Source organism: Candoia aspera, chromosome 1 (genome assembly GCF_035149785.1).
Source record: "Candoia aspera isolate rCanAsp1 chromosome 1, rCanAsp1.hap2, whole genome shotgun sequence".
In the NCBI taxonomy this organism is placed as follows: Eukaryota; Metazoa; Chordata; class Lepidosauria; order Squamata; family Boidae; genus Candoia; species Candoia aspera.
This window is the reverse complement of record NC_086153.1, coordinates 47,943,180-47,969,313: the sequence shown is the minus strand read 5'-3', so window position 1 is coordinate 47,969,313 and position 26,134 is coordinate 47,943,180. Positions and strand designations below refer to the sequence as shown.

The window sequence follows — 26,134 nt, the reverse complement described above, 5'->3', positions numbered from 1 at the left end:
GTGGGGTAAAATGGGAGGAAGGAGTGCTATGCTTACCACCATGAGCCCCTAAAGGAAAGGTAGGAAATAAATCTAACAAATAAAGCCTCTAATGATTTCTTTACCAAATGAGATTCATTGCTGTGGCAGATGAGAAAAAGACAGTAATTACTGCATCCCCTTTTATTGCTTATAAGCTTTTAAGAGGTACTGACAAGATCTGTGGATTAAGCCACTTAAGAGTCAGTGCTTCTGGCTTTGGGATATTGATGTTCCCAAACTGCAAGTCTGACTGACTGATCTTCCTGTAATTCCTTCCTCTGCCCTCAGACAAACATAGGCCCTGCCTGAAACCAGTGGCTATTAAAATTTCTACAAAATTCAAAGGAATTGCTGCCGGTGCCCGATGAAGTCTCTATCTGCTTGTGTTATGAGAAGAATCAAATTGGTCTTGGCCCATTTTCATCCTTTATTAAAAAGATAGAGAAAGAGGAGGAGGAAGAGTACTGTTTACTATTGGTAAACATTGAACTGTGTTAAAATGCTGTTTATGTAACAAAGAAAAACAGACTGTCTGCTCAGGAATCTTACACTTTAATTAAAACAGCAAAGGCAAAGTAGCTAAGAAGGAAAAGCTCTCTCTTTTAAAAAAGGAAAACAGGAAAGATAAAGCTTGGATTTGGTACAGATAAGAATGTTAGCTTAAGCAGTACAGGAAATGCTTTCCAGGAGAACTAGAGCACACTGCAATAAAGGAGAGATGAAATGAGGATATTGGGTTAGAGGTGGAGAGTCTTAAAATGTAAGGATTAGGAGTTTGAAGCTGATGAAGAAAGCAACAGAAAGCCCCAGCTATGGGAGAACACTGATTTTAGCACAAGCCATCTGAATCCACCATGTGATGGAGCAGATCAGTTAGGAGAGCACACAGTATGAATGGGGAGTCTCTAGTTAAAATCTCAGCTCAGCTAGTAACTCACTAGGTGGCCTTAGGCAAGTCATTATTTTTCAGCCATTTGCAATATGGGGATGGGAACATTAGCCATCAACTCAGCACTCCCAAGATAATATTTGTGAGGGGGAAATGGCTTTGAAAATATACAGCAGCAGCTGGATGAGAACTGTACTAACTCCCTGATATTTTCCTAAGCACTCTTCAATGTTTTGATCTAAAGCGTTTGCTACAGTGTTATCTGCTTAAACTTATGATCCTTTTCTTCTCATCCTCTTTATCTGCTTCACTAGAATTAGAAATGGATGGATGTCATTATCATGCCCCACACCACATCTGATTCTTTAAAAGATCTCAAATTCCATTCTAGTATATGAAGAATGTGTGAATTTTTTTTACTGCTTCTTGCTTTTTAAAATTATTTTAAAATAATCCCCTATTTCCTTTTCTATTTGCACAGATTGAATTCAGTGGATGCATATCACCCTAAAGAGCATGTCAAGGGAAAAAAAGAGAAAGCAACTCCAATTTAGCTCTGCAAGGAGGGATGAATATGTAGGGATTCAAAGGCAGACTTTCTTTTTTTAAAGATCTGAGCACACAAAGCTCTCTGCTTCATCCATCAGTTTTACTTTTTCCTGTAGCCCATGTTTAAAAGAGAAATCTCAAGAACATTTTGTCACACATTTAAAGAAATTATAAATTTAGTAAGTTCTGATTAAAATAATCATTCCTCCCTATCTGGTACCTTCCCCTATCTACAGTAGCTCCACCTCATGTAAAAGGAGTGGTTGAATATGTAAGAATTCATGCTAGTCAATTTCTAAGGAAAGGATGGGTTTATGGGCCTGGGTTGCTCTTCTTATTCCCAAACTTTAAAGCAGGGTGGGCGATCTGCAGCCTCTATTCCTTCAGGTCTATTTTTTGGAACTTTATACCTTGGAACACTCCAACAGTATAAAGTATTTAGTGGCACCATTTCTGGAGTTTCTTAAAAACGAAATAAAGGCTAAAATAGGTGCTAGATTTTCTTTTTTATCATGAAACACAAAACATACCCACCTACCAAAAAGGGACAAATATTACACTGTCAAGCAGATCCAGTACCTTAAAATGGATTATATTTATAAATTTATGCAGCAGGAGTCTTTACGTAGCTCATATGGCAATATAGCACATTACAGTTGCCTATCATATTAAAAGGACACAGACTGCTGGCAGAGATATTATAGTACTACCATAGTGCTGACACTCATTCTGTCAGCACTATGGTAGTACTATATCTTGTCATGATGCAAGAAAAAAAAAGTTCAGTTTTCTCTGATGATCTTGTTATTAACATACCCCTAGACTGAAGATGCCTAAGACAAAAGATAAACTGTACTTAGGACAAGCAAAAAGATTCAAGTAGGATTAGTGCTTGAGGGACAAACAAGTATAGCTCTGGTTGACAGGATGTAACCTGCACTTATTTATTTATTTTATTTATTTATAGTTCAAATTTTTGTCACCACCCATCTCCCTCAAAAGAAAATAAATGAATGTAAATAGTTAATGAGATCTAGCTTTCCCTAAGTTGGGAAAGCTAGATCTTTAAAAAAAGGAAGTCTGCCTTTGAATCCCTACATATTCATCCCTCCTTGCAGAGCAAAACTATTCACATTTGAGACCTATGCCTCAAAGAATAGCCTTATTTCAATAGCAGCTTTCTAAAGTGCCCCCAATAATTCATATATATCCAGTAGCCATAAGAAACAGCAGAACAAAATGATTGCTTCCAAGTCCCATCTCTGAGCTTCCCAGAGACACCTAGTTAGATATAGGATCTTGCATTTTCTGGAATACTGGAATAAATATAGGATGCATTTATTGCTACAGATAGAATGAGGTGAAAGGAAATGGCCTAAGGTACCTAATTTTGTAGTTCATGACAATGGAACTACCGACTAGCCAGTGTATCATAGCTCATGCCCTTGACTAACATCTCAGTTTTTTCAATCTTATCTTGTAATTTCAAAAGTCTTTCCACTTTCAAAGGATGCATTTAAAAAGCAATAACCAATCCTAAAATTAACAATTACCCAAATTTAATTTCTCTCCGTCATGCATAAAATATTTTTCTACCAAAGCTGCTATTTAAAATATTAAGATTAGAGAAAAAGCACAGTGTTAATAATAAACCAACTATAAAAGCATATCTTAGCTTTACTTTCCTATACACTAGCCTGGTAAATGTCCCTTATGGAAAAACAGCGGGGCCATTATTCTCTTTTTAAATGTGGAAGTTACTTAAATATTATGAAGCTAATCTTGCTATTCTTAAATAGAATCAATTATTCAGGACTACTTAATTTCAATCCTGTTACATCTTGATTTTTGGAATGGTTGAAGACTTTTTTTTTTAAATTCTAGAAAGAGCATAGAATGATTATACAGCCTGAAAGAGACATAACTTCTGTGGCTACTAGATTAAGTCTAAAATCCTAAGTGGCCCATCAGATCACTCTCAAACTCTATCTGGCACTGGTCATAGCAAATAATGGGAATCCATGTGAATTATCCTTCATAAATCTCTATTTGCTGAAAAATCTTAGAATTTTGGAAATACTATTCCAATTTACCATATCTTACCTATATGATAGTGACCACAAATTAAGTTGTTTTCTATCTGCCCTGCATTTAACTTATTTAGGATATACAACTTCATTTAAAATAATTTGGGCTACAGTTCTAAAGCCTGTGTACACTTAAATGGAAATACTGAATTTTCTTAGATTTACTTAGAAAATAGGCAAGGTCACTACTGTTAATCCCATTGATAGCAGATTAGGGCTAACCAATCTGAGTTGCCAAAATCTGAACAACCACTAGATAGCAGCAAAGGGTTTTTTGTATTTCTTTGCTGTCATCTAATGGTTTTATGGATTTTGGCAGCCTAGATCCCACAGCCCTAATTCTATACTCCAAGAATTTAAACTCAGCGAGTTGGTAAGAAATAGCTGCTGTTGAAAACATATAATGGCAAAATTAGAATGCAACTCCCTGGCATTTTCTAATAATTCTCCATTGTTTTGATCAGAAAAAAAAAGCAGTACTGGATCTCTGCTTTCAAATATTAAAATAAACAGCCTAAAATCTAAATGCTTCATTTTTATTTGGGTTAAAGTTCATTAAAAAAAAGTTTAAAATGCTGGTTTTTATTTAAGTACCTTGATCGAAAACACACTAATGCTTCAAAGGCCACAATGTTTTAAGGGATTAAAGTTTCAATGTTTAATAGATTAATTCATTAGGTTTGGTTGATTAAAGATAAAAATAACAAAATATTTTTGAATATTGCAGGCATCAGGCATCATTTTAGAACAGACACTCCTACTTTCTTGTCATGGTAGAGGATATGTTTCTTTTCAAAAGCAGTATATAAACAAAGAAGACACACTCTTTTTAAACACTAGACTTTAGTCACATGAAAATTTAATTTCTTAACACTCATTTGATTAATTTACTATGATTTTTTAAAACAAGATTATAGTTCTGCAGTATGCAAATTGGGAAAACGCTATTAAGTGTAAAATCACTGTATTAATGCATTTTTACCTATAAAAGGTGGAAAGGAGAGCCAAAGCTTTGCATAGTAGCTAGGGAGAACAGAGGTCACACTTTATCATAAATAAATCAAGTACCGGGATAGATTTCTGATTAAGATGTTCAGGACCTCCAGTATGGTGATACAAGCATAGTGGCATCCAGCCCATGTAATGGCTAGCAAACGACATCAAACAGCACTCTGGAGAAAATCATTGTACCCGAGGAGGAGCATGTTCCACAGAACCTTACACAGTACAAACAGGCTTGGAATAGAATTTTTTCTCTTGAACAGACAACAGACCAACACACACATCTAGAATTGTAAATGAAGTAGAAGCAGAACGCCAGTTTACAGATCAGCAATTCCATGAATGGCATTTTTCCTGCTCACAATTCAGCAATGCTCAACAAAATATGACTCCTTCTGTACACATATGTGCATACACTGCATTTTCTATATAAAGCATAATATAATTTTATATATTATATTAATAGGTATTGGAAATTATACCTGCAAAAACTGGTATTTAAACACAGGAAAATGGTTCTGTGATTATCAAAATAATAATGGAAGTAAATGATTTTTTGGTCAAAATTATATGTTAAAAAGACAATAAAATTTAATAATATAAATGTGCATATATTTAATTTCCTATTTACCTGTATACATTTTTATTTTTCCCCACAGCATTTTGTAGAATTGTATGTATGTCTGTGTGGGGATTAAGAACCTCTACTAAAAAGTGAGACATGCCTAGATCAGGGTTTTTGAAACTGTGTTCTGTGGAAGAACTTGACTGGGTTCTATGAAGGGCTAAGAGAAGGAAGGCAGGAAGGAAGGCAGGAAGGTTCACTTGAATGGAAAGGGAGGGTTCGTTCTCCCATGAAAAAAAGCCAGGACTGCCATTTTGCAGATCAGGGGTTCTGTTTTGCTTTTTTTAAAAAAAACTACAGGTAGTCCTCATTTAGGAACCACAAGTAGGACCAGCAACTTGGTTGTTAAATGAAGCAGTTGCGAAGTGAAACTACAACTATGCTTATGATCTTACTTCAGCTTTCCTTTGCTTTAAAGACCTGTGAAGGTCATAAATGCAAGGATTGGTTGTAAAGTTACTTTTTCATCACTGTCGTAACTGCAAATGGTCACTAAACAAGGGAGTTGCTAAACAAGGACAACCTGTAACAGGTTCAGCATCCTGAAAAGGTTTGAAAGCACCTGATTTAAATCATTTCTAAGCAGGAGGCAATATGTGCTGCATTAGAGAAGCTCTATGGGGGAATATGTCATTTTAAATAGATGGTTCCATTCTCTTGAGTCTACCTCCAATTATTAGCCAGTAGTCTCACATTCATTTCAGGCTGTAGTAGAAAACAGGAGGACTGAAAAAAGCACTTTTGATCTTTGATGACACACCCTCATGGTACCCTAAAGGACATCCCTGTAACCATAAGACAATGTAGACCTCCTGCTCCACAGTGTGGAGGAGATCCTTGCAGCCCTATTTTACAGAGGCAAAAATTCCACCAACATTGCTCTCCAGCTGTTGTTGCTTCAGTGGAGAGAGGCCTGTCAGAATGGGTCAAAGGAAGGTTTGAAAGCCTCCCTGCTACCCCAAAAAGAGATCCTAAACTTTGTCAGCATTGGAATAATGGTTCCAGTGGGCAGGTAAAGCCCTACCTTCCTGCTCAAAAAGTAGCAAAAAATCATCCTACCTCCCACAGGACCTGCGGTGAATCAGCAATACGTTATCCACTGCCACTCTCTCCTCTTCCCCCACCCATCCCTGTAGGTAGGCATGTCCTGCTCCCCTTTAAAGCATTACGCTCAGATCCTCTTTGGACAGTAACAGTATGTGTGATCATATGAAGCACAAGAGAGGTACATTACCTATATTCACGCATATCATTAATGTCAGAGGCTCTTCGAATCTCGTTTCTACAGCTCCAATACTCAGGGGAAAAGCAGCCGGTGTGCTGCCTACGGTAACTCCTAATCAAATCCTATTCGGTTTCAAACGTACTTAGCAGAAGGGTTCGTATCAGGTCCCCTATCACATCCATGAGAACAAGGCACTCAGAACTTTTTGGAGGAGTTTGTGGAAACAACAAGAGGCAGCAAAGACAGACTGTATTCTACTCTGCAGCCATGACTGCAGCCATGCACATTTTCAAATGTGTGCTTGTGTGATCATAAAACGAAAGTCTTTCTTTCTTAAAAGAAAGCTCACTTAAAAGAGCAGGGGGAAAGATATTAGATAGCTCAGGCTGGGGTAGAAAAGGTTAACTCCTTTCCTCCACTTTCTCTCACAATCCTTTTAAGGGAGAGTCGTGAGCTCAGGACATCTGGAGTTCAGGAAAACAGGGAGGAACTGGGAAGATGAATAAAGGCTCATCATACTGCACAAAAGAACACAGCAAAAAGAAGCCTGGGTTTGGGCATTCTTGTCTGGCAAGGCAGGCAGGCAGTAAGGCTAATGAAGCATTTGCAATATGGGATGGATGCCAGCGTAACAAAGAAGATGTGCATCAGCTCTGCAGATGTGCCAAAGCCCCCAGAGCAAAATAATGACATAATCACCATCAGTGTCACAGGCCAGACTGTACACAAGGTGACATGGGAGGGAATAAATAAGAGTCTTTAGAGGCATATAGTACACACAGAGGAAGAAATACCCACATCCATCGGTGCTGCCAATACTGAGAGACAGACTTATAAAAGTTGAAGCTGTAGTATGAAATGCTAGCAAAAGAAACCTTCAACCAAGCCAACCCTGGAAAGTGTGGCTTGTCCTCACTCTTGCTGATTTCTTAATTCCCCTTGCCCCTCACTGCACACAAAATGGAAATGTCAGCAGAGTTCCACAATGTTTGCCAAGTGCTTCTTTGTAAGAACGATGGCAAGGGGGAAAGAGAGGATAAGGAAGGGAACGAAGTATTGAAAATAATTTCTGTATCTAATACATGACAAAGACCTATATGCTGCTCCAAGTAAAATAATCCCTCCAAATTAAGTCAGAAAATCAATCATTATTTTTAAAAACATGATTTTCCAACCTGCATCTTAATTATGGTTACAAGACAATTATGACTTCAGTATATTTAATAAGAGCATTAGTCATTCAAAGTCAGGAATTATTAAAGGATGTTTATTTTCAGTAGAATATAATAGAAATTCAGTAGAAAAAAATTTAACCATGTTCCATTGAAAGAAATGGGGACTTAAACATAGAGTTACAGGAAATACTTTACATTATATTTAATCTAATCTGTGACTGGAGGAGTATATGGGATACACATTCAAAGGTGTAAGAAATAACCTTTAAGAAGGAAAGCATAAAGTAGTGATTATGTTCACAGCAGAGAACCTTACTTCTGTAGAGAGCCTCGTTCCCTGTAGGGGTGGGGTAGCCAGTCAGGGTGAGCAAAGCTGGAACTAATAGTAGGCAGGTTGCAAGAGTAGATGGGACCATCTCTTTACTCCTTCCCTTCTTGTCATCACATTCTATTTTTCCCCACCCCTTCCAGCAGGATGATACGGAAGGACTCTATTCTTGGCTCAGGTTCTGAACTGACTGCATGCCAGGTGTTCTCAGCCCGTTTCTTTTTCCATTTTAGATCCTCCCAAGACCCCCCTTTTTTTCATCTTTTCCTTTTTCTGGGCTCCTCCCCGCTGCATCATCTTAGGCTTTCAGCTATAGGAACCCTTTGAACTGCAGGATACCCACCCCTGTTGGACAAGTTATCTTAGAAGTGTAAGCTCCACTAAATTCACAGTTCTTGATCCCATGGGACTGTAGCCCCATTAATTTATTGAGCAGCCAATAGGCAAATTGTTATTTCAAGCTAAATTTCTAATAAGACTTACATAGCTAATGTCTTCGTTATTTGTACAGGGTTCTTCCCAAATATTATTATAACTATGTTGTTGAATAGTAATTCTTACAGGTTTTATCACAAGAAATGAAATCCTAATGCTTTATTGCCATGCTCCATAGAATTTCGAAGTCCTTTTGGAAAGGGGAATGCTGATGCTTTGTTTCCCCAGCCTTATCTCCCCAGCAGATTGATTGGGCGTTATTTGTCTACACAACTCTGAATTCAGAAACATCTGCTCATGTATGTAACTACTGTGACACAGCATTTAAGTTGCAAGGGAAATTCCAAGCAAAGCTTTTTGCTTTACTATTGGCCTTTTTTGACTTCTGACTCATGAAAAATTCAACTGAGTAACTTTAAATTTTTATGATCCATTTTGCTTCACTCTGCTAGCAGTGCTTGCTTTGCATACAGTTTAAAAAAATAACCTTATGATAAACCTGTTGCTGAATGCTTTATATGGTTACAATTCATAGTGAGCTTAGTGGTACAGATTATGTGCTCCTACACATGTGTAATCAGGAATAAATCCTACGGAATTCAACTGGGATGGGAGCAATTTTACAGGTAAGTGAGCATATGATTGCAGCCTTAGCATTAAGCCAGCTAGTTCACAACCACTTCCCTATTGTAATTATGAGAATTTAACAAAATGCTTAAAGCTCCACATGGAAAAGTATATTTTCTGAATGGACAGCTTATCTAATAGATTATTTAATAATATACCTGTTCCTAATCTTTTTTCTTGACATTATCAATCTTCATTTTTGTTATATGAACAGTACTACTGTATTCCTACCCCTGTTAATATTGTCTGAGTATATTTTTACAGCTTTCTCTTCTGACCAAATCTTAGCTTACTATATCATCAGGGAATACAACTAAATATGTATATCATTCTGTTATGTTGTTATTCATTGAAATAATTAAGCCACGGAGGATTCCAAATTAATCACAGAAGGTAAAACAGTATTAATAATCTGGTTAGCAAACTCTGGCTTCTTTGCTGTTTGATAGATATTATTAGGCTATTATAATTTTAATTAGGAATACTTTTCTCATGGAACCTGAATGGCAAAGCATTTATCATATATAGTTTCATCAGCTACCATAACTGCAGGAAAGAAAGCTATGTTCCTTCATTGTAAGGTACCCATTTCCTCCATGCTTTGAATTAAATTATGCTTGTATGGCTTTAGTGATGTACAGTTAATTGTATTTTGGTAGCATTTTTGCCATAGTTCCCTACTCGTTTACAATAAACCATGTACTGAAGAAAATGGTTCTGTTTCCATGCACACTGGGCCATTTCAATGAGGCAACCAAATTCAGTGATGTAGTTGGGCTTCAACCAACCATCTTGGTGGTTTGGGGCTGCTGCTGATTCACTACAAACAATATTTGGACCAAGAGCGTCCATGGGGGAGCGGGGTCAAGACAGTCAAGACAGCAGGTGCTGCAGTGTGATCTAAGCCCACCTCTTTTGTCTGGGTGTAATGTCACTCACATGTACATGGGGTAGGGCTTTGATTGCGCTGCTATAACTGCCATCTTGCCTGGTTTGAACCACCTGCAGATCCTGTGATTTGGACTGTGATCCCCTCAGATGAAATCTCTGAAGAATTTTGAGGAAAGCCAAATTTTGAAAAGGCTAGCAAAAAACAACATGTGCAATCCTTCACATACTCGACAATAGCGGCTTCCTTCAGGCAGAGAAAGAAAACTATTTACTAATGGCAGTTTTTTATATATAAACTGAAGATTTCTCAGCAAGTGGTACCTCCACTGTATCTTTGAACAAAGAATCAGGCCAATGAGATCATTGCACAGCTGTAATAAAGAGGCTCCATATTTCCAGTGATACTTTAATAGCATTTAGGCCAAAACAATGAATTTAAACCCTAAAAAAATTCTAGCATTTATCAAAGCAGCTTGTCTGTCTGTCTGTCTGCCTATCTATCTTAGGCCACTGCTTCCATTAATAAGCCATTATGTTTTCTCTATCACCTCCTACCACAAGTCTATCTTGAAAAGGTAGCAAAAACAAAAATGGAATAGTGCTTACACAGCAGTAAGTCCTCCTGTATTGGCTTACTCCTGAGAAAATGCGGATGGGAGAGGCAGCGCAACGTTTTACCTAGGAAGCGCCCGCCCGGCTGGGAAAACATGAGGTAAATTTCTAATGATCAAAGTTGCTGAAGAGTGCACAGAATGGCTCTGCTGGAGCACCTGTGAAAAGCAAGGCACTTCTGAAAAGGGTTGTCAGAACTTTGTGAGGCCATTTAATCCACTGACTGCGGCAAGACAATGACAGCTTTCCTGCAGAATGCAACACCTGCCACCTGCAGTTATGAGAAGGCACCCTTGCTCTTGGCTCCTATTGATAACCCTTTTGGTGTGAAGAAAAAGAGCCGAAGGAAGGAGAACTGAAGGTCAGACAATAGTCCTTGTCTCTGAACCTTCCTCAGCTCGGAGGAACCATTAATTATCAAAGCCTTCGGGGGAGGTTGACGCAAGAGAAAATCTGCAGCAGCCTAGAGCTCCAGGTCTTTGCTTGCCCTGCTCATTCAACAGCCTGGCCTGTTGGGCACCCAAACAGCCCTGAGAACCTGTGGGCAGGCAGCACTCAGGGCGGAAGAGCAGGAGAGAAAGGAAAACGGGCTTTAATGCCTGCCAGACCGTGTATCGTTCTATGATCAGTGCAAAACTTTCCAAATGCAGAGCACGCCTATTCTGCCTTCCCCACCCCCCCACCCCCTTCCAGAAAAGCCACAGGGTAGGTTACAGCTGGAAACAGCCTCAGAATGGCGTTTTAAAAAGGATGGTCTTATTCTTTGCTTCCCCCCCCCTTCCCCTCTCTCCACCAAATCACTTCACAGAGGCAGAAAAACAGACAAACACAAAGGAGTTTGAGACTTTTTCTCCTACATTAAATAGAGTAACTGATAAGGTCAGACATATGATACCTAAAGACATGAATCTGTGAACTCTTGAAGTCAAAGGACTTCTCTGTGCAAAGGAACAATCTTTCAAAGGAAACAGATCACAGAACTCCACTGAATCCCCTTTAAACTTTATGAAGCAGGAGGAGAAAAAGCTCTAAAGTAGGGAAGCCTGACAGAAGAGCCTTGAACTCTTTTCTGAAGGAAAGATGAGACCCTCACTAGGCTGCCACAAACATCTTTTTTTTTTCTTCCTAAAGGCTCTTCTGAACTTTGATATGTGCCAAGACACCACCATTGAAAGCTGTATAATTATGTGCTATAACCACTGTAGAAAATGCTTTGTTCACCTCAACAAAGAACAATAAGCCAAGTAAAGTGACATTACACTGTATCTTTTTCTTTAAGAATGTTGAGAGAGGTCATGGAGCATTATAAGTAATAGAGCTGTTGAGTAAGGAGGTTTAAAACTTGATCTTGCTGTGCTTAAATGTAACCCAATGACCAAAAGGGGCAGGGGGAGTGTAGGGAGCTATAAAATCTAATCACATCAAGTCAAACAGACCAAAGATTTTGGGTCTCTCTCAATGTAGTAATGAACTTCTTGATTCTAAGGGAAGCAAACATCATCAGATTTGGTAATCTACAGATGTGTATGAATATATGTACATATATGTATGTACCTGTTGTGTGTATGTTTTGCCTTCAGATTCTGAGCCTGGTTCAGTTTAGGAGGCCTCTGATTAAATAGTAATTTATGCTTTATACCACCACTTCGTATCCTTGCATAATCTTTACATCTTAGATTATTAAATGAGTTATGGGATGACAATGTAATTAGCTGATGGAACAGTGATTCATACTAAAAAAATTAATATTGCCTAAAATTCCATAATACAGCTACAATCTGTATCAACATGCATGTGGAAAAGAAGGGGAGCAAACAGCTGCAAAAAAAGTCATTCTGTAATTTTTCTATACATCAGTGTTATCCATTATTAAGCTATCCAGCAAAATATATTATTCTCAGATTTCAGTATATGAGATTTATGATTTACTGGTGCAGATCATAGGGATTCTTATGAATAATAATAATAATACTTAGGAAATAAACAACTGCTGTTAAATTGCCTTAAAAATACATGTACCCATTGTATAACATGCATTTCAGCATATATGACACACATAAGGATTCATGATAAACTGCAACTTCAGGTTCATGTTTAGCATAGACTTAAACTGGACATTATAACACATTTAAGTCTGAAGAAGGCAGGAGTCTCACTCAGGGCCACAACTGGGGGGGGGGGGGGGCAAGCAGGGCATATGCCCCAGGCGCTGCACTGGGGGACCGCCAAAATGACAAAATAGTATTTGTATACTGAATGTGGGGTGGGGGCGCAGACTCCATGTTTGCCCTGGGTGACACAGACCTTAGTTGCGGGCCTGGTCTCACTTCCATTTTTTTCTTGCATTGGCATGATAGATCAGATACCTCGGTTCACCCTTTTCAAAGCCATGTAGTTACGAGCTGTTTGTATTTTAAAATCTTCCATACTTCTTATAACTCTAATTTTTTGCATTTCTACTTTTCAAAAAGATCAAAAAAGTAACAGTCATTGAAGATGGTTAGACTATGTTCAGAGCACTTAAAGGTCTGTAAAACACATCTTAGCTAAAATTCAGGACCTAACCTTTTATTGGAGAACATAAATGCATATGAAAATGAAAGTTTTGGGTCTAAAATGTTCAAAAATATGTGTAAATATGTGTATGTACTTTTTATTGCATTTTAAATCTTCTTAAGCTCTAGTAGAATTATCAGTTTTAAGACATGTACAGTAGCTGAAAAATAGAGGAGTTCTAGTGGAATTTTAGAGTTTAATTTGTTTTAGCTATGTCCATAGCCTGGGATTCCCTCTTTCCAATTTTAAAAACATTTTCACAATTTTACAATTTCTCTTCATTTTTTTAGAAATCCCAAACCTCTCTTTAATAATAACAGAAACTAAATAAAAATTTCAAGTCCTGCAAAACGATTTGTGTGACACACACACACACACTCTGTCTGTCTCTCTCTCTATATATATACACATAGACATATACATACATATAATATATATAGTATATATACAATACGTATATTTTTTATAGTAAATACCTACCATATTTTATAGTAATCTGCATATTTTAAAAAACGTTAAACTAATGGTAATGTTTTTATGCTTGATAAGTGGGACTGGGAAAAAAAAGTGGGCAGGGGCACACAAAAGCTAAAATTGATTTAATTTAATTTAATTTAAATAAAATAAAATAAAATATGTTGGTACTATTAGACTTCTCCTTTTTGGCAAGAGCACCGGAGGCTGCATGCAAAACTTTCAGAAGCTGCCAGTAGCCCTGGAGCCACAGATTGAGCACCTCTGTGTATGAATTTACATTCTGTCTTTAGCACCTCCAATTGTTAAATAGATCAGAAGGGCAGGAGTGGGAAAAACCTCTCAACAGATTGTGAAAAGCACCAGCAAGTCACTGGATCAACATGAACTGTCTTTGTAAAGGAAGCTTCATTACCATCACAATTTTGGAAATTATGATGTTTCAGCATACATGGTTTTAAAAAAAAAAAAAAAAATTTTGTAAGCTGCCTAGAGTCACACTTATGATAGAGGTGGCCTATACATTTGAGTAAATACATAAATCTCTACTCTTGTGTAATATACTTCAAAGTTGCTATTTGTTTTGATGTTTGTATTCCATTTGTGCTGTAACATGTATGAACTGGCCTGGAGGTCACTGGAAGCGTTATCATTTTTGATAAACAATAATTCCCTATGATGGGCGAACATGCAGATCCTCTTCCGAAACACAGAAACTCAATTCCTGAATTACTGAGTCAGAAAGGAGGAAATGTTTCCTTAAATTTCATGGAGCTTCTGTTATTTTGCACAGTTTTGCCTAATGTATGTACCATTTCAGCTGACCACCAATATACAGGTCACAAAGGTCACTTATTAAAGGTCACTTATTAAAGCTACAATGTCCTTATTCCCTTGTAGCTATAAGCCTGAGCCTATGCAAAAAGGAAGGGAGGGAGGGAGGAAGGACAGACTAGGTTTGTTAATACAGTATCTTATTTAATCATGGATATCCACAGCAAGTGAGCTTTTGTGTGTCATAGTATCATCATACAATTGACACAAATCTGCATCAATCATGTCATGTGAATTATGTAATTCATGTCATTTGTGTGACAGTGTCATGACACATGTGATGTTATTGGGGCTTCTTACAGACGCCTGAGACTTGACTTTGTGTTAGCTATTTGTGATTCTGAGATACACCTACATACTTTTATCCTTATTTCTTTAATATTGCATTTAAAATATATATTATGAACATTATCTTGGCAACAAAAGAAGAAAATAAAAAGCATTTATACTATTTAAAATGGAATGCATATCAGGCTTCAATTACGTTAAAAGGTCAGCAATAAAGTATAAAGGGGAGAAACTCTGATGATACTAAATATAGAAAATGCTCCATTTGCTCAGAGAATTCATATCCAATTTCTGATGATATGGCAAGAATGCATACTTCCAGATTCAGTGATATGCATTAATGGTCTCTTTAGGACAAGTTGCAGGTAGCTTTTTTAAAAGGAAATTGCCATGTAAAAGAAGGGTGCATATTTGAAAGTTGTAATGACAAATCTTTGCCATGTATTTAAGCATCTCAGTAAAAATATTTGCATTATAGGTTACAGGAACTGTATTTTGACTGGACAGAATTCAAATCTTCTCTCATTCATGAAATTCTCAGGATGATTTTGAGTCGGTCCTTGTTTCTAATCTACGTCACAAGGTTGTAAGAATAAAATTAGGGAGGATGAGAGAAAAAGGCATGCTACCTTATGATAGTGTAAGGAAGGCAGCATATAAAAATAGAGAAGAAATGCTATTTAATATAGTTAATTCTACATTGCCGTGTGGGATCTGCTTCATTTAAAAAACAAACAAATATGACATTATTGTTTTTTGCCTGAAACTGAAACATGGGAAGTATCAAATGAGTAGGTCAAAGGCAAAGACTGGACATTTCAGTATGTAGTTAAATATAATCTTGTATAATAGAATAGTTATTTTTTAGACTAAATCATTCCAAGTAATGAATACAGCTTTTATCTTCCACAATCTTCTCATCTCTGAAGGTTGCAGATGGTGGGTAGTGGGTCATCCCCCACATATTCATCTGTATGCACACATGCATTTTGTATACATAGAAAGTGTCCCCCTTCAATCTAGTTACTTTGATATAACTGAGATTACTGGAAGGAAAGTTAACATCACTCTTCTCCTCGCTATACTTTCTGACTCATGGGTATTGCAGCTCCATTCTAATCAGTAGAACTATCATATTTTAGCTGCAAAAATCTGGACAACCACCAAATAGCAGCAAGGAAGTAGGTGGTCATCCAGATTTTTGCAGCCTAGATATGCTAGCATTAGTCACAAATTTCTGCAAGAATAAATCATCTTCATTCAAGGTTTTGCTTATTGCAGTGTCCAGCAACCACAAGGGCTGTTCTATACAGAAACTCTAATACAGTATTAGATATTCTGAATTTGCAGCACTGAAAAACTCTATGGTTGCTTCTCCTTGCAGAATGAAGGTCTTTCAGAAAATCCAGTTGCAAGTGGAATGTTGATAGATCAGGATTGAAAAGACAAGTAGGGTAGGGGGAAGTCAGGAAATATGCGAAAGCATGAAGAACACTATTTCTTCAACTATATTCTATGGAGTACAGTGTTCTATGAGCAACTGGAAGCTGAGTATACCTGTACACGCAGCCTTAAGCAGCACCTGGCTCACTGTTATACAACTCTGTTGCCCACCGTATTTAATCAGTGCCCAGGATTTACTTAATCCAGCTGCAGATAATTGCCTGCCTCTATGACAAAATGGTACAGAACACTGGGCTGACACAGGTGTGCTGTTCTCCTTCTTGCTGTCATTGACCCACCCTCAAAACAAGGGCACAGCCTGAAGGCCTTTCAGGCCAGGCACCCACATGCTTTAGTGCATGTGACAGCGTTGGGACCAGCAGTACTCCAGGGCTCGAGCCTGATACTGCTAGCTTGACCATCTACAGCAAGCCACATGTGCAGTTCAAAGCCAGGTTCCTAAGGGCAGTGGTGCTTGGAGCAGGAACTGAAACTGAGGTAGAAAAAGCAACAATCTAAAACTGATAGGGGAAGGGAGGAAAGATTAAATCTTTTTCCCCACTCCACAATGGGAATCCCAATCAAAATTACTCATGTCTATAAAAGAAAACACTGGGGAGAAGGAAAACAAATAGCTGCTAGCTGCACTTTTAAGACACATGTGTGGTTAAACTCACCAGCCAACTAAAGCTCTGTTTCAAAAGATAAAAACTAGTTAGTATCCATTTCTTTACTGAAAAAGAAGTCATAGGTGTTCCTTGTTTTGTTTTGTTTTGTTTTTTTAATGCTTGGCATTCTGTGGACACACAGCTGTAGATGGCTGTACCCAAACTCCTGACAGAATGTATCTGATCTGAAGGTGCTACCAGTGATTAGTTCAGTCCTCTGAGCCGTGTGATAGGAAGGGAGAGAAAAAGAAAAGAAAAGAAAAGAAAAAAGAAAAGAAAAAAGAGTGGTCTTTTGATTTTGTCATTTTCTTCTAATGGTTTGTGGACATATCACATCATAATAATTGACCACCCACTCCTATTTTGTGGTCTATCTGCCATAAAGTAAGAAATTAAAAAATTAGAATCAGGAGAAAACTAAAAGCCTTGAGTAAAAAAACAAGCAACCCTCTCCAGAACTGTAAGATGAAGTGGCCAGTCATATCTTCAATGGCAAGTCATTCCACGGTTTAGATCATTGGTGCAAAAAGTGTGATTGGAAGAACAGTGCAGCCTCCTGGTATCCCTTCTGGGTTTTTAGAGCTACCCTATGAGGGTGGGAACAAATTATTTGAATGGTTTTGAGTTTTGTGAGTGAGTTAAAGGACTATTTATATTTTAACTGTCCCCCCAAAACAGGTCCTGAAGGACCCACTTACTTTTAGAGTGTGGCCTTTATAATGATGTAAGTTCAGCACTTTTGGTTTAGGCTGTGCCATGAAGAAAGCAAAATTAGCTATTTATGCTAGGTATCAGGTATGAAAAAGGTATCCAAGACCTTATATGGGAGTAGATGGTCTTGCAAGTTATGAAACAAAAATCATCCATCCAAATATTAAATTACTATTAAAAATTACAAGTATGCTCTCTTGGGAAAAAAACAAAAAAGCAAACACAAACATACACACCCTGATTTCCCTTTTCAGATTTGATCCTCAAGAGGAGCACAGGTGATAATTTTACAATTATGATCATAAAGTAGGAGAAATTTTGTATAAATTATGATACAAAGCCAATTGTAAGTGGTTGGCTACATGCACTATACTACTTTAAATACTACGTGTACTGTGACCACTTTAAATGAGAAAGGTTGCCAGTGAAATCTGCAGTATAACTTTCTGCATCCCTTTCCTTTTAATTAATAGTTTTATGCTTTTTTTCTTTTTAAAATATATTGATTATGGACCAACAAGTTGTTGTTGACTCAGGCACCTATAATGGACAGCAGCAATATCGAAAGATGCTGGAGGCAGATGATCACTTTAGTGACAATGGCAGAGGCATCAATTAATGCTGTGTGGGAGAAGGCAATGCTAAACCACTCCTGTATTTTTATCAAGGAAACCGCATGGATAGAAAATATGAAATGTATTGGCTGCTCTTCAGAACAAAGATTTGAATTTGGCTTACAAAGATACCAAAATCACAAATTTCAATCTTAAATTAAAACAGCAGCAAAAATAATGATATATAAACATAGCAAACATACATATAAAGATTCAGATATGTTGAGGATGGCCACCAGTTTGAAAAGACTTCAGAGAAAGTTTAATGCCTAGCACATAACACTACTTGCATTAGGAACAGAACACAATAGAATCAATACCACTCTTCTGACCACCCTATTATGAAACTTATATAATATTGTACATGTTTACAATATGTACAATATTTAACACGTTTGATTAGATCATGACAATATAGTACCAGAAGACTTCAAGGCCATACCCTTACCACTCTCAGAACTCTCCTCTTGCCTCATCTGTGCATGGGTCTATCTAGATGTAGCAAAATGCCATTGTCAGCACTGCGGAATTTGCTACCATGGGTTTAAAGACGGTCAGCAGGTTAGCAACAAAACCTGCTGAGCTGTTGCCTCAGTGGCTAACTCATGCTAGCCGATGATTAGCCTATAAGGAACTTTTACAGTGAAAGCCACCAAGCAGCAGAATATAACCCAGAAACTTCAATGGAAATCTCCAATGATTTTGATGGGACTGAGCACAGCCAACTTTTTCTGCTTTGCATGGATTTATTTATTTTGCAAATGGGTTGCATTTTCCCCATTCAAAATATTCATTTCCAAGAACAGCTCATGAAGACTGGTCTTTTAGATAATAATGTGAGCACACATATCCAGCATTCAGGTAGAAAATGTAGACGAAGGAAGGAGGAGGAAGAGCCACCAAAATTGTACCTATTACAAGAGAGAACTTTCCCACATTCTGACAAGGCAGGCTAAGTAGACTTGTTTTTACGGATCCATTTCATCATCCACAAGATTAACTATATCCAGTGAAAAGTATTGAAGACAAACAAAAATGCTGTGAAAATGCTGTAGTTGTTCCCCCACCCCCCGCCCCCAGATTTCAATTATCCATAAACCCAGGGGAAGGGGGAACAGAAAGATCAGTGCGTACCTCAAAGTCATTTGCTTTATTGTAGTGCATGTTGAGTGCTCTGTACAGCTCACAGTCTCTGGTTATAGACAGCTCTTCAGTGCTTGTTACACCATCATTGATGGCTTGACGTGCATACTTCTCCATCTGAATGTAGTAGAACTCACGAAAATTGCTAAACCACTTGATGAGCTGAGAAGTAATACATCTGTTGAACTGATAAAATGTAAAGAGTACAAATTAGATCTCTGACATTTCCTCCTTTTCCTCCCCATAGCACTCTTCCATCCCTTCCTCTTCCCCACCCTCACAGAGCTCATCTTCAAAAGCTTTTAAACCTGAGGGATAAGGAGGTACAAGAGGTTGAGTCAGATGATACAAAAATATTGCACCAAACTTTAAAATAGCAAAATACTCTTAGAGTCTCATTCCTGAAGTTGCTATCCAGTGCACTACTGTCCTACTAGACACAGCATCAGGCATGGAAAATATTTCAAGATTCCTAGGCACCACTATCAAGATTCTGGCACTTAACCTAGCAGGTGCCTTGGATTTTCAAGCTTTGTGCAATAGCCAAAGCATCACTATCAATAGTAAATTATTACTGAGATCCTACTGGAGATATTTATGGTAGGATGTATGGGGGAAAGGGGAAAAACATGAGTTCCCTATTATGTAATTTTCAATGGTTCCCCAATTAATAGGAGTTGAACATTGTATGAGATTAGAGACTCTGATTTTGAAAGTTAAATGTTGTATTTGTGAGGCAGAACAGAGCAGATCATTTTCTGACTAGAATAATATGGGAACATTCAATCAAGTTCTGCCCTTCTGTGTAGAAAATTTAAATATTGCTAGCTCAGTAATGCATCATCTCAATTGATACAGAATAAAACCAAGGTGAAAAAATGGTGGTGTCTTCCAGGATGAGTTTTCTTACTATTACCTATGACCTTTGAACTGAAGATGTCATCTAGGCTATGTTGCAGCTGATACCCTCTTATTGACAGCCTCTCCTATGCGTAAAGGACAGATGCAACTCAACTTGCCAAGTTAAAACCAATAAATCCATAGCTATATATCAGGCAAGCTGATATACTATCCCCTGCCTTTTGTCATCACAGGCATTCACTTCCCCTGGCCCCCAGAAAGAGATGTGCATTAATCAAAAATCAACAAAGAACACTTATCAAATGCTGGCCATGAGGACATCCAGGCCTCCAACAAGATGACAGCTAAAGTGTGCATTGGGGCTGTAATTACTACACAGAAAGTTGTTTCCATGCTAGCAAAGATAATAAACGAATGAAAATTTATGGCAGAGAATCTAAGCAACAAGGAAACAGAAGCAGGGAGACTGGTGTTTCTCCCAAAAGGCCAACTTGCATCATAATTGCCATGCAGTTGCAAGGGTCCTTGCAGATAATTGACCAGAAAATGATTAAGTCATCATCAAATCGCTTCTGCTTGCAAGAGTTCAAACATGTACTTAACCTATCCAAGAATTATATTTTCACTGTGTGTCTGCTCTGTCTCTCTTCAGCCCTTGCGGGGAACCTGATTAAAAAGACAACTGAAGGACCCCTGTTATCTGATCTTCTGGTTACCGATTTCAATAGAACTTAAACCCATTACGATTTGCTGAACTTGGAGTTCTTTCCATTTTATCTCAGTAGTAAAATACACCGTCCAAATTTCCAGACACTGAGATAAGGACTACAGGCCCCTGTGACAGCTTACTGTTCCTTTTTAATTCTTTTAGAATAAGAAACAAAACATTACAAAATGATAGCAGGGTGTGCACTGGGGAATGAAAATTGCTTTGACATGGAGATTAGACTCTTGCATTGTTACAAGACATTGTCTCATGTGGACAAGAGTTCTGGAGAGAGGAAAAATAGAAAGAGGACTTTTTCTTCCTTGGAATGGTTGTGAATGACCTAATGTGGATAGCAAAAACAACAACGAAGTAGGTGCACACTTGTCGTTATTTAGCAACAGGACACAAAGAGAGAGATAATACTTATTTTTGAGACATGAAAATGGGGAGGGGGGAGAACCAAAGACACTAGAAATATAAGCCATGGGACAATTACATACATAACCACTGAAGAAACAAAGGGAAAAAAATATTAACACATTTGAAGGATAAATGAACACAAACGCATGTGAAAGATAGACAGGCACAGACATACGCAGACAAACATGCACACACATACGCATCTGCCCTTGCCTCAACATTTTAGTAAAGATATATCAGGATTTCTTCAAATTGCCAAACTTTAAAGAGTTAATTATTTCATGACAACCCCCCCCCTTCTGCAGTGGAATACAAGAAAGGGATCAATTGTTCTATAAAAGAAAAGCTCTGTAGTGCGTTAATGTGTTACTGCAAAAACTAATCGCTACAATAAAGGGTCTGTGCTTCCACAGTGTAAGAGTCTCTGTGACTTTGATTAATGCTTCCCACGGGATACCTCAGCCTCAATATGGGCTGAAGAAACTTCCTAAATATTCAATGAGCATGGTCAAAAGATGTATAAAACAAATCAATCTGACACCTTAAGCTGGCTAGGCAGCAGTTGACTCAAGGGGTGGAAGGAATGAGATACATCATTTAACACGCTGGGTTGAAAAGCCTGGAAGCTCCTGTTCTTCAAAGCTAAAATGACACTGAATCTGTTGTATTTAGTAGTCTAAGAATTATTAGCTTACACATTAAAATCAGCACCAAGTGGAGCAAAAGAAGAGGATACAGCTGGTATTTCTTTCTATAATACCAATTAAGAAGAACGTTTTCCCCTCAAGTTAAAGACAAAACTGTGGTTGCATCTTATTCAGCCCTATTTAGTTTAGCTCCTCAACTAAAACAAGAAAAAAGCCACACTGCAACGGTGCATTAGGATACACAGAACATTTCTCGGGAATCTAAGCTCAATTGATCCCCTGAAACAATTTTAATTTATTTTCAAATAATTGTTTTTAGGCTTATTTTTATGGAAAACAGTCCATTGTTTTTCAAAATTTGTTAAATTAGCTTTGATTTAAAGTAAATTGCTTTAAGCGTAGGACCAGCATAGGACCAGTACATGGCAGTGATCTGGACTTTGTACATTTATTGTGCAACGTATTAGGATAAATTGCAGTATGTGGGCTGTGATCCAAAGAGCCCTTGTATATTTTCCAAGCATTTGGTTCCAACTCAAGCTCATGTTGCATGAGAATTGACCTGAAAGACCCTCTGATTTTTTGGAATGAAGTTATAATGGGTTTTAATAACAATGGTTGATGGTCAGTTCCTACATATGGAAAGTCTGTCCATGACTTCCTGGAAATCTACCCATGAACTGCAAAAACAAACAAACAAACAAACAAACCCCATGCCCCAAGCTCTAGTTTTTATAGCTACAATTAATATGATAAAAAGTTTTCATGTTCTGCTGCAATATATTATTAGCAATTTTTAACTCCCTCCGTATTAACTTTTAATGTGGTCCCAATAATTCAAGAACTAACTACACCACATTGAATGCAAATAATTTTCCCTGCCATAAAACCTTGGTTTTCATAGAGTGAGCCCAAAATATTTTGTTGCCTGAGGCAGAGAAGCAAATGGTACTCTATCATCAGCACAAGATGTATACAACCCAAAGCTAATTTTGCACCTTAGGCACTTATTCCTCTCTCTGGATGTAAAAATGCAATAATAATAAATTAAATACCTAACAATTTTTCTGCTCTTTCAAAATAACCTCAGATCAGCTGCCCAAGATGACTAGCTCTGGCTAATAGTAAGACCAGACCTTAGTTTGGTTAAAGGGACTTCTCTATCTTAATCTAATTTTCCTCCTCTTTTTCCTTACATGTGATACTTAAATTGATGGTTAAATTTACATCGAGCTTCTGCTCTCACAGCTAACTACCAGTGTATCTGACAAATCTTAGATAATGGTTTATTGACTACTTATATTGCTGTACTACCAATGAATTCAGTGGTTCTAAAATCAAAACTGCAAAATCTTGCTACAGAAGTATTACCGTAGAAGATTAACAAAATGTGGTATTATGTCTTTTAGTTAGTTAATTATTCTTGCAGAAAGCCAATGTTCACAACCACATCAAATATCCTGGGTCAGATAGTGACAGTTTGCTGAAATAATGATTAGTGCATCATATATCTTTCTTAATATGGTTCCTTCCAGATGTCTTAAGATTAAAAATACAAAATTTCCAGAATCACACTTTGAGTTATCAGGTTGAAGAGAGTTGACATATGCTAGCCCAAGTAATTATCTCCCAAGCACTTTGTGTGGAAATTGTGATTTATTTCCTCATAATTAGAAATAAGTAATAAATTATACTGTTTGTACTGTCAAATTTCCATTAGTTTTTAAATTAACATTGTTTAGTATAGTTTGACTAATGAATTGATATTAAAATTATTGGGGCATGGTATCCATTTTGGGTTGGACAGGAATCGTCTGTAATAAATGGACAACACTGCATTAAGTTGTATCACCTGTATAGACCATGGCATATGAATGGCATCGTAGCATTTTATTCCCAAAGAAAACAACATGGAAGGAAACTCATCATGGGGCCCCAATCTATTTTTAGGTCAGATGACGTTTTTTGCCCTCCTACCCATGGGAAAGCCTATTCAAAAGCAAAAGCATTGCCAATCCTTCAGCGTTATACAGATCCTGCTCATTCCCAGCTCTGTCTATTGCGTAGTATATCCAATCCTTGGAACACTCATTTGTATCTCAGTTAACAGGGCTTTGAATGAACAGGATCCAAGACTTAGCTATAAAGATAGAATTTGCTGCTCTCCATATTTTGTGAGATTCCAGCTCCCATACACCCCAGCTTGGCCAGTTATGCCTGAACTTTATTTATTTACACTTGGAAGTAATTACTCTAGAATAATTCTCACTGCAAGCTAGAAAAACCAACAGAAATCACTTCCTTGTAATTTTCCATTAGGCTACTAGCTCTCTCATTTTTTCTTTAGTTAAGAATACAAAGATTGCTGTCATCTTTTGAGATAATTCTCTACCTCCTAAGCCTCTGTTATTTTTTTAAAAAATACCACCTATCTTTCTATCCTTCCTATCTAAACACAGAAACATTCACACAGACGACGAGAGAGTAAGACAGAGAAAGAAGGGAATCGATGGGCACAATTTCACAAGATTCTACTCTGTAGTTTGCCAGATGAACCTGGAACTAAACCGAGGTTCCTTGGTCAAGTCTGAACAAAACTGCAGAGCAAATCAAAAGAGGAGCTGCCTTTACTCATAAACTATTACATAAAACAAACATTCCAAATGTATCAACGTGGAAATCCACCCTCCATTCCCACTCCCCAAGAAAAGAGGAATGTATCTAATATTTACATCTACTGGTGTGTGATGTTGCTGACCCCGAATGGCTGTTGCCTTCCACCACGGAAGTGGTTGCCTTTCTGTGGTGGGTGAATGATCCCTATATTGGCTGTTTGTAAAGCACTTTGGGCTTCTTCTGGATGAATGATGCTATATAAATATAAGGTGGCATAACATCAAAATGTTTCATATAAACTTGGCAACATTGTAAGAAGACCGAGTTCAGTTGTCACATGCTGAAAAAACAACAGGCACTAAATACTAGTGAGATGCTTCTGTGCAGCTGCTTGAATTAACATCCATTACAAAACAGAACATTAGAGAGTCCTTGTGAGATTCTCTCAAGCCATGCTGAGGTCAAGTTGTAGCAGTGGCTTGAAATCTCCCCAGCCATCCTTTGCACTGTCACATTGCAGATAATACTTCCACAGAAGCACTGCTTTTCTTCAGTCCGCTGCACAATTCAGAGACAATCATCAGGTGTAGGTTAGGTATAGAGGGCAAAATATTTTTCAGAGGCCTGAATGGCCAGTGTGGAGCAGTCACTGACCATCCTAGACACATTCACCTTACACACCCGCACTGTTATGGTTCACTTTCTGATCAAACAGCTTTTCCAAGTATTATCACAGCCTGCTAAATCAGTTTCTAGAGAAACCCTCATTGGACAAAATAGGTTAACCTGTGACCATGCAAACAAACAAACAAACAAAAACCATATATTAATCTAGCACAAAGAATGATATTAACAAGAATAGGACAGTAATGGTTAAATCAAACACAATTTTTAAATATGTTACATATAGCATTGAAGTTTGGTTTATTAAACCAATTAATAAAATATGAAAGGCTAATAAAAAAGAGGGGAAAAACCTACTTAAATACCTGTTTTGTTTAAGAAGGGCAAATAAGGAAAAAAGCCCCATAAACTTATTCTATTATAGGAGCAGGCCATTCTGAATCAAAAGTATAAAACCAGATTTGCTAGCATCTGGAAAGGGGAATAGAGTTAAATATGTGCAGAGCATTTCAGAGAGAAAGGGACAGGACAAGAAGAATTTGAACGCAGCAAATTTAAACTAATATGATGTTTATTTTTAAAGGTTTTCAAAATGATACTATGTATGTCATTATAATAATTGGAACCCAAACTAGTTTTTTTTTAAGTAGATGATTAACACAAAAAAATCAAGCTGATGTGAAGAAACAATTACTTTAGAAAAAAATATCAGGAGGTCCTAATGTTCTTAGAATGAGGGGAGGATGCAGCTGTATGTCGACAGCTTTCATATTCTCATTTGAATAATGTGGCCTGAATCTGTCAGTTTATTCATCCTCCTTATGTTCAGTGTACTCTGCATCAACAACAAATTAAGTTGTAAATAAGAGACAATCATCACTTTTGTTTTTAAGCAGCTACTGCATGGAGAATTTCAATGTTGCATTCCTTCTTTGATGGAAAGAAAAAGGGATCTCCATAGTGGGCACTAATGTAAGCAGAATATTGGAAACATGCTTGCAATGGAACAATTAAAGGAGAATTTTTAAATTGCTCTCCCAAAATGCTCTTGGATAGTAGG

At 37.5% G+C, this 26,134-nt stretch overlaps 1 protein-coding gene across 1 annotated transcript in view; it reads right to left on the bottom strand.

The window, feature by feature from the left end:
• Nucleotides 1–26,134, bottom strand: part of PROX1 (prospero homeobox 1) — a 76,962-nt gene that overhangs the window by 29,343 nt on the left and 21,485 nt on the right. Inside the window, exon 4 of the mRNA XM_063303411.1 lies at nt 19,189–19,383. Within this exon, the coding sequence (XP_063159481.1) occupies nt 19,189–19,383 (195 nt within the window). The remainder of the gene's footprint in view (nt 1–19,188; nt 19,384–26,134) is intronic.